This window comes from Portunus trituberculatus, unplaced genomic scaffold (assembly GCF_017591435.1).
Source record: "Portunus trituberculatus isolate SZX2019 unplaced genomic scaffold, ASM1759143v1 PGA_scaffold_459__1_contigs__length_9814, whole genome shotgun sequence".
NCBI lineage: Eukaryota > Metazoa > Arthropoda > Malacostraca > Decapoda > Portunidae > Portunus > Portunus trituberculatus.
The window spans coordinates 1-9,814 of record NW_025541627.1 but is presented as its reverse complement, the minus strand read 5'-3'; the positions used below and the strand labels follow the sequence as shown (position 1 = coordinate 9,814).

Here is a 9,814-nt window from a genome sequence, read left to right as displayed (position 1 = left end):
TGTTCTTCGGCGGGCTCGTTTCCTCTATATAAAAGGAAGATCGGATCAGCGCGTAACACGTAACGCCCAACCGGGAGGCTGGCTCTCGCGGCGACTCGCGATCCTGAGCAGGATTGCTTACATAAATGGCACTCTGCAAGTCGGGTGCAACACAACACAACTCTTCGCAAGTTGAACGACGCCGTTACTACCATGCCTCCCAAAGCATCAGGAAAGGCTGCCAAGAAGGCTGGCAAGGCTCAGAAGGCCATAGCCAAAGGGGACAAGAAGAAGAAGCGGAGGAGGAAGGAAAGCTACTCCATCTACATCTACAAGGTGCTCAAGCAGGTCCACCCCGACACTGGCGTGTCCTCCAAGGCTATGTCAATCATGAACTCTTTCGTGAACGACATTTTCGAGCGCATCGCTGCCGAGGCATCCCGCCTGGCACACTACAACAAGCGCTCCACCATCACCAGCCGGGAGATCCAGACTGCCGTCCGTCTCCTTCTGCCCGGCGAACTGGCAAAGCACGCCGTCTCTGAGGGCACCAAGGCTGTCACCAAGTACACCTCCTCCAAGTAAACTGACTGTCAGTCAGCTAGAAGGGGGGAAAGAAGAAAAAAGAGCAACTGCTGTCTCAGACAGTATTCAAACCCTACCCGGCTCCATAGGAGCCACACCTGAATCCAAAAAAAAAGGAGACACAATATAGACAAGTGTGGATGGTGGTCGCCGCTGGTGCACCAGAGCCGGATGGATGGATATGGATGAGCTAGATGGCTGGCTCGTCATTAATGAGGCTCGCAACCGGGTCAGAGCAAAGAGATCCATCATCCACTGCACAACAGCAGCAGCCCGTAGTAGTAGTATGATGATGGTGATGATTAAGCGTACGTACGATACTAATCACGGCAGGCAGGCTTTGGAGGGTGGGTGCATTCATGCTCTTCTTCTTCTTCTTGATTAGTGATGATGCCTCCTATTTCAGTAACATAACGTTTTTCATCACACAAAGCTCAGGAAGCACACAGTTATTATAGCTTGTAACATGAATCTTCGCTCCTTTTTTTTTTATTTTTTTTTTTTTTTATTTATTTCTTTCTTTCTTTCTTTCTTTGTTTTCTTGACTGAATTGCAGTGAATCAATCAATCAATATATCTACAAATCAGATTGGAGGGGAAAGCAGTCATTCTCCATCGGCCACCGACATACTACTGATCAGAAACATGCACATGGAATATCGGATCCTAGACACAGAGAGGAAGGTTGAAGAAAAAAAAAAAAAAAAAAAGAGAGAGAGAGAGAGAGAGAGAGAGAGAGAGAGAGAGAGAGAGAGAGAGAGAGAGAGAGAGAGAGAGAGAGAGAGAGAGAGAGAGAGAGAGAGAGAAAAAAAAAAAAGTCTTTTAATCAGGAAATCGCTCGACCATACGGATCAAAGCCAACCCATTCATGGTCTATGTAATATTATTCTCTTTAGATAAAGCACCTTTGGCCCTGAAGAGGGCCTAGATATTGTTTGTTGTTGCTTGCTTGCCTTGGATGACACACTTATTAGGCACGCTCGCCACGGATTCGACGAGCCAGCTGGATGTCCTTGGGCATGATAGTGACACGCTTGGCGTGGATGGCGCACAGGTTAGTGTCTTCAAAGAGACCCACGAGATAAGCCTCGGAAGCTTCCTGGAGGGCCATGACAGCGGAGGACTGGAAGCGGAGGTCAGTCTTGAAATCCTGGGCAATTTCACGCACCAAGCGCTGGAAAGGCAGCTTCCTGATAAGCAGTTCGGTGCTCTTCTGATAACGGCGGATCTCACGGAGGGCCACGGTTCCTGGCCTGTAACGGTGGGGCTTCTTGACACCTCCAGTGGCAGGAGCAGATTTGCGAGCTGCCTTCGTGGCAAGCTGCTTGCGGGGCGCCTTGCCACCGGTGGACTTGCGGGCCGTTTGCTTAGTACGTGCCATGGTAAGGAAGTAAGTAAGTTACTGCCGCTCGGAACGAACAGTTGGGCGAGTTGAGCGCTTAGGCTGGCACTTCTTTAAATACGGTTTGCCGGGGCCCAACCTTGCCTTACGATTGGACGGGAATGACGTAAGAGTGTTCGACAACCACAGAAAACTCCCCCCTCCCCCTCCTAACCATAACAACATGTCATGGGTAACTCAAAGAAATTGAGGCAGGCGAGAGGGAGAGAAAAGAGGAAGGAAAGAGAGAAAAGAAAAACACAACAAAAAAAAAAAAAAAAAAAAAAATTTTAAACGCACGCACGCACACACACACACACACACACACACACACACACACACACACACACACACACACACACACACACAGAGAGAGAGAGAGAGAGAGAGAGAGAGAGAGAGAGAGAGAGAGAGAGCATTGTTGTAGCCAAGATGTCTCAGGGGATTTCGCCGTGTCAGGTCACTCACCACTCCTTTTTCCTAACTAAATGAATATTGAAAATAAAAAAAAAAACTTTTCGCGTAACAATTCTTCATAAACCACGTACTGTACATACATATATCTATGATAAATTTACATTATATCCTTTCCTTATATGAGAATGTAATCTCTCTCTCTCTCTCTCTCTCTCTCTCTCTCTCTCTCTCTCTCTCTCTCTCTCTCTCTCTCTCTCTCTCTCTCTCTCTTACACACACACACACACACACACACACACACACACACACACACACACACACACACACACACACACACACACACACACACACTGGCCGGGTGGAGATATTTGGGTGTGTCTCCTTTCACGTGTAGCCCCTGTTCACCTAGCAGTGAGTAGGTACGGGATGTAAATCGAGGAGTTGTGACCTTGTTGTCCCGGTGTGTGGTGTGTGCCTGGTCTCAGGCCTATCCGAAGATCGGAAATAATGAGCTCTGAGCTCGTTCCGTAGGGTAACGTCTGGCTGTCTCGTCAGAGACTGCAGCAGATCAAACAGTGAAACACACACACGGCCCGGTAGCTCAGTGGTTAGAGCGCTGGCTTCACAAGCCAGAGGACCGGGGTTCGATTCCCCGGCCGGGTGGAGATATTTGGGTGTGTCTCCTTTCACGTGTAGCCCCTGTTCACCTAGCAGTGAGTAGGTACGGGATGTAAATCGAGGAGTTGTGACCTTGTTGTCCCGGTGTGTGGTGTGTGCCTGGTCTCAGACCTATCCGAAGATCGGAAATAATGAGTTCTGAGCTCGTTCCGTAGGGTAACGTCTGGCTGTCTCGTCAGAGACTGCAGCAGATCAAACAGTGAATTACACACACACACACACACACACAGGAGAGAGAGAGAGAGAGAGAGAGAGAGAGAGGGAGAGAGGGACAGAAGGATCCCACCGACAATTCTAGACGATTTTTTTTTTTTTTTTTTTTTTTTTTTTTTTTTTCCCGTTTACATGATTTTACCGGGTATGTGCATAAATCGCAAAATTAGAAAATGGAGTGATTTTCGCGCGCGTCCCCCCCTCCCCCCCATTATCGAGCGGGGGGCGGGCTCTCGACCCGCCCCCCAATTTGATTTGGCTAATTTGCATAAATTTGCATAAAATTTCCATAAATTAGCAGAAACATTGCATACATTAGCCCCTACCGAAAAAAAAAAAAAGTTGACAATTTCACAATATAATTATTTCAAATGCAAGGGCCACCAACATATAGCATAAAAATCCTAATATATACACAGACACACTTTAGCAACTACGATCCACAAGAAAAAAACATTATATTTTACATACAAAGAATATGATTTCTCAAACATACCTGACATCAGCAAAGCAACCATTTTAGATTCTAAGGTCAAATTAGGATGGATGGATGATGTAAAGATAGCAATCGATCATTTCATTCACCAAATACCCACTGCAACATCGCCAAGACAAATTGTTAATCAGATTATTATAGTCTGAAGATCACTTAGACGTTGCCATTTTTGGGAATTTCCCGGCCTGCGGCGTTGCTGGGCAAATTAAGGGATTAGAGCCTATGTGTCAATGAGAACCTTGCTCCCCACACACACCATGGATTAACACGGTCACTTTGACCTGTGACCTCACTCGGTCACCCAGAAGGATGTGACAACGCTCGGAGGAAACGTTGTCAAGCATTGTTGTTGCGTTTGCAAAACCAATGCAAAATTTATTTAAAATAAACACAAATTCCTCTAACTTGCCTCTTTAGAGCATCACAATGTATATGTACTACAACACCATTCAGTTAAAAAGTATTAAGTACCTGACTTGGGGCGCGTATTGGTACACGTGTGACAGCGCCGCAGGCAGGAAAATCCCAAAACGCCAACGCCTAAGTGATCTTCATAAAATGGTCAGACTATAGTGTGCGTATTTATTAGCGTGTCGTGTGTCACGGTTAGTCTGACGGCTTGCGTCTTTCCTCCTCCCACAGCCGCTGCAGTGACTTTCTAGTTTTTTTTTTTTTTTTTTCTTCTTCAGACTTCAATGGTTAATGTCCAAGCTCGACAGAGCACAGCACACGTCCGTGCAGGTGGTCATTCTTATCCCCTTCCCCCGGCACCAAGCTAGGCTAGCGGTTCGATGCAATTTCTCTATAGGAGAGAAAAAAAAATTGTCAGTTCGAGTCCTCTCCTACTCATGTGTGTTTAGAATACACAGTTTTGTCTGGTAATTCAGGCACGAGGTAGTACAAGAATAAATGGATGAATTAACAAAGAATAAAATAAGCAGGTAAAACAATATAAGAATAGACAAATCAAACCTTCTTCTTCTTCTTATTATTATTATTATTATTATTATTATTATTATTATTATTATTATTATTATTATTATTATTATAAAATAATAATAATAATAATTAAATAATAAATAAATAAATAGATAAATAAAAAATAATGGAATGCCAACAACATCTGGTGTTCCCAGGCGGTCACCCATCCAAGTACTAACCGGACCCAACGTTGCTTAACTTCGCTGATCGGACGAGAAGCGGTGTGTTCAACGTGGTGTGGTCGTTGGCACTCGATGTGAGATTTTAGGCCGATTTAAATTCTTCCTGGCTTGCCCTACTATACTCCGTATACCCTGTGAATCAAGTCCTTTCTAGGTGTTTCTTGGTTTAATATCGTTTCCCTATTGGATTAATCTCTCTCTCTCTCTCTCTCTCTCTCTCTGTCTGTCTGTCTGTCTGTCTGTCTGTCTGTCTGTCTGTCTGTCTGTCTGTCTGTCTGTCAGTCTCTCTTCTTCTTCTTCTTCTTCTTCTTCTTATTATTATTATTATTATTATTATTCTGACACAGACTCAGTCTGCCTCCCTCTGTGGCTGGCTGGCTGGTTGGCTTGTTGCTCGCTGCATGCATGCCGCTGGCTGGAAAATCTGGCACCTCCTCCGACTCGATATTATTTAGTTTTACGCCGTTTTCTTGCTTGCCTCTCGGTTGTACGTCTCGGATGCGTGGTCCGAGGGTCAACGACGAGACGGAGACCGTGTTCGTATGACCCAGCGATGTTGGATCAAGTGGGAAAAACAGGAAATATTGTTACCCTACTACAACCGGGAAGGCACCAGTTACATATATATTACCGCGATCCTAAAAATGTGAGTCACACTCGTGAGCGACTACACAATTACACCACCTACCTCATCAACTCCAGTGAGGAAATGCATGACGGATCGGCAATCCTAGTAAAACAAAATATCAAACACAAAGTAACAGACGGTTTCGACACTGATATCTTACAAATTACAATAGAAACAAACACAGGACCAATCAACATAGTAACCACATATTTACCCCAAGAAGAGCATACCTCCCTATCACAGATTTTCACAGAATTGCTTCACAAAATCATCCCACTTACATAATAGGAGATCTAAATGCACACCATCCACACATAGATAATAAAAAGGAAAACACAGTAGGAAAAACTCTGATGATGCTCATAAATATCAACAAACTCACTCACATAGGACCGGATTTCCCCACATTTATATCTCACAACTCCAGATCAACACCAGACATAATACTAACTAATAACAAAACATACCATAACATAGACATACAAATGGGACCTTCAACCTCATCAGATCACTTACCCATTATAATAAAAATCACAGCAAAGCCTGTTAAGATAGAAACGTCACCTACATATTTACTTAAAAAGACAAACTGGGAAGAATTCAAGACCACAACACAACACAAAACAAGAAATATCAATGTAGACCCCTATATGGACAAACAAACACTTGAAACCTCATTAAAAGAATGGACAACAGCAATAACATCAACCATGGAAGAACACATACCAATTACAAAACATAAAACAGTACAAAAATCATTAGTTACCCCTAAAATTAAAGAGTTACAGTGGTGGGCTCAGCAACTAATACAAAACAGCATGACAGCAGGCTGGACCTACACAAAATACATCACATACAAAACTATTAGGCAAGCAATAGTAACAGAATGCAAACAACGAAGTAACAAAAACTGGGAAAATAAAATAAAGAAACTAAATTATCTACATAAAAACCCACAAAAATTCTGGCAAAATATAAAGCAGCTAAAAGGAAATAAAACAAGACAAACACCATACTTAATACATGACAACACCAAAATCTACGATGAAAACCAAAAAGAAACGATTTTTAGAGAAATATGGAGCAAAGTTTTTAAAATAAGCCCAGAAGAAAACTTGACTTTTGATCAAGAGAATGACCAAACAGTAAACGAATATATAAACAACAATAGAATACTTACACTCCCTTACCAACATGCAGACCCAGCCAATCTTAATATAAATAATCAATACATATCTCCCATCACACTACAAGACATTAAAAACACATTAAAACAACTGAAAAACAACACCCCAGGACACACTAAAATAAATAAAACTATATTAGCAAATCTCCCTAACGAAGTACTTGAAATATACACAAAGCTACTTAACATCTCTCTCTCCATGGGATACTTCCCAAAAGCCTTCAAACATGCACAAATAAAATTAATTCCAAAGCCAGACAAACCAACCACTGACCCTAACAACTTTCGCCCCATTTCGCTACTAGAGGTACCAGGCAAAATATATGAAAAAATAATAAACACTAGACTACGTACTTTTCTAGAATCCAACAATATTCTTCCATCAACACAGCACGGCTTTCGCAAAAACAGATCTACAGATACAGCCCTTGCAATAATAACAGAAACAATATCAAATGCAATAGCAGACAAAAAACAATGCTGTGTAGTCCTTAGAGACGTTTCAAAAGCGTTTGATAAAGTATGGTTAAACGGCTTAAAATACAAAATACTACAAATACAAACACCTAATATACTTGCAAAACTCCTCAATAGTTTCCTTGACAACAGAACTGCCTCCATCTCTCTCAAAAATTACGATGGCCCGAGTTTCCAACTCCATAGTGGTGTCCCTCAAGGAAGCAGCCTCTCCCCCACACTATATACAATATATACATATGACATTCCTCCTCCACTGACAAATGGAATCAACATACAATATGCGGATGATATAACACAAATAATAATTCAACCAGGTAAATCAAGACACATGTTAGCAAGAAAGATTGAAAGAGAAATAAAACACATAAGCAACTACGAAAACAAATGGAAGATAAAAACTAATACATCAAAATTCACTCTCCTCCCCATTGCCATAAAAAAGACATCACCTGTCACCATAGATGGAGAAAATATTCCATATGCAAACAAAGCCTCCATACTAGGACTGAAAATAGGAACACAAGGCTATACAAAACACATTTCAAACATCTCCAAAAAAGCTACGCTTGCACTTAAAATAACTAAACGATTTGACAAACTAGACCACAACATAAAACTACACCTGATAAAAGCATGTGTCCTCCCCATCCTAACTTACCCCACATACACACTCAATGCAATATCAAACTCACAAATGCTATCTCTACAAAGAATCCAAAACAAGGCCCTAAGATTTACATATAATGAAAAATACCCGTATACAAAAACAACAGAGGAATTACACTCACAAGCAAACTTATTACCAATCAACCTCACACTACATAAACGAGGCAATCAAATCAAACACAAACTAGAAGAAATACTAGATGACACACACTACAAAAACGCAACTACAGACCACGAGCAAACAAGAGACCACAATTGGTTTAAAAGGCCAATCACAAATCTTAATATAATTAATCCACTCCCAATGTACACAGCATATACATAAAACATAAAACAAAAACATAAAACTATATAATTCACACTAGAAACAAACAGAATCACTTCCATAACGCAAATCGAGGCCAATCGATGTTTAAAAGTCTTTTCCCTGTACTCCTCTACCTCTGCTCCGCGCCCTGAGTTGTCGGGGTGGGGGTGTTGACTCGTGCGGTTAGGAAGAGCAGGAGGCTCACCGTAAAACACCTTCCACCCCGGCAAGGGGTGGTGGTCACCGGCTCTGTTTGCAAACACCCGGCAGCGGAGAGAGGTCGAGAGTTGGCGCCTACACCCTGAGTCACAGTGTCAGCTGGAAGCACTTCCATAACCACACTGATATAGTGGCACTATGAGGGGTCTACCTGAGACAGAGACTCTGGCTGAGTCACGCTTGGCGGGGCCAATAGGAGGACAAAAATGAAAACACGAGCTAAGATGCAAAAATAAAATAAAGCAAAATCTTATAATAGATAAAGCGAGTGCTCAACACCTAGCACCTAATAATTAAATAATTAAATAAGTAGCAAGACGGACTGCCCGTCATCTATCATCTTAAACTGTACTTCCACTTCCTACTTTTACACACTTCTTTCTCTCAAATTCTTCTTTCATCCAACTTTCCTATCCCCCCAATTCCAATTCCGAGCAGGCCTTTCTCTTTCCTGCAGCAGCACCAGAGAGAAGTGAGAAGAGAACCCCTCTCCAACGCCAACTTCAGGAGAGCACTACAGCAGCAGCAGCAAAACCTCCCTTACAGGAGGACCTTCTTATAGACACCACGCTGATTTCAGCGTTTTTTCCCTGCCCCCTCGGCCCTTCTCGCCTCTAGGGCATCTCACATACGAGTTTCCCGTACGGAATATCAGTTTGGGACAGACCCTGTGACCGCGGAAACCGGTGTGATTTGCCATAGAGGTGGGCTGTTTCGGCCTTCCCTCTGTCTCTCCTCCTTTACCTTCTTCCTTTTTTCACCGTCTCTGGGTGAAGGGGCTGGGGGACCTAAAAAGCCCCCAGAACTCCTGAAGCAGGGACAGCCTGCAATGCACTGAGGAAGCCCGTGAGCGCGCGGGTCCAGCCTCAGTTGCGGGGCCAGGTTTAAGGCACCTTTTTTTTCTGTGGAGGACCTTCCATAACCTCCCAACATATAGCTTTTACGCAGGGTGGGACTGTTGCGACGGCTTTTAGAAGCTGGGCAGTCAACCAGCAACCACCAACTGCAAGGCAGGGTCACTTACACGCTTAAAAACGATGGTACGCCATAAGCCGCCAAGCCCAGAACGGAAGACCACGAGGACGGAATCCACAGTACCACGGATGGTTCGATGCATGAGCCTGGACCGAGCTAAGAGGCGCCATTCGGAAGACTCCGACGGAGAAGAAACATCTCAACCATGCAGAAGCAGGCCAAGGAACACCGAGCAGGAAAAATTCGCACCCAACATCTCCAACATCGAGGCTCAGCAAACAGAACTACCTTGGACAACGGTGGGGAAGACCAACAGGAAGAAAGAAATCAACGAGGACTCCACGCAGACTCAGAGCATGACAACCCCCCCACCACCAGCACCAACACAAGACACGCACCAGACAACACCGAAAGTCCTCGTTCCACGCACCGAGGGCTTCG

At 43.6% G+C, this 9,814-nt stretch overlaps 2 protein-coding genes and 1 non-coding gene across 3 annotated transcripts; 1 reads left to right on the top strand and 2 right to left on the bottom strand.

The window, feature by feature from the left end:
• The first annotated feature begins 189 nt into the window (after positions 1 to 189).
• LOC123500652 (histone H2B) lies at positions 190 to 591 on the top strand. The gene has a single exon (XM_045249314.1). It carries the CDS (start codon positions 193 to 195, stop codon positions 562 to 564), a length of 372 nt encoding a protein of 123 aa, XP_045105249.1. The 5' UTR covers positions 190 to 192; the 3' UTR covers positions 565 to 591.
• A 907-nt stretch (positions 592 to 1,498) lies between these two features.
• LOC123500651 (histone H3) lies at positions 1,499 to 1,966 on the bottom strand. The gene has a single exon (XM_045249313.1). The coding sequence runs from the start codon at positions 1,943 to 1,945 to the stop codon at positions 1,535 to 1,537; it is 411 nt and encodes a 136-aa protein (XP_045105248.1). The 5' UTR covers positions 1,946 to 1,966; the 3' UTR covers positions 1,499 to 1,534.
• Positions 1,967 to 4,860: 2,894 nt separating this feature from the next.
• On the bottom strand, positions 4,861 to 4,979 carry LOC123500653. The gene has a single exon (XR_006673427.1). It is a non-coding gene; the product is annotated as a 5S ribosomal RNA (ribosomal RNA).
• Between the last annotated feature and the right edge of the window lie 4,835 nt (positions 4,980 to 9,814).

Coding starts and splice junctions, on each gene's coding strand:
- LOC123500652 (XM_045249314.1), top strand. CDS start 193: ATGCCTCCCAAAGCATCAGGAAAGGCTGCCAAGAAGGCTGGCAAGGCT.
- LOC123500651 (XM_045249313.1), bottom strand. CDS start 1,945: ATGGCACGTACTAAGCAAACGGCCCGCAAGTCCACCGGTGGCAAGGCG.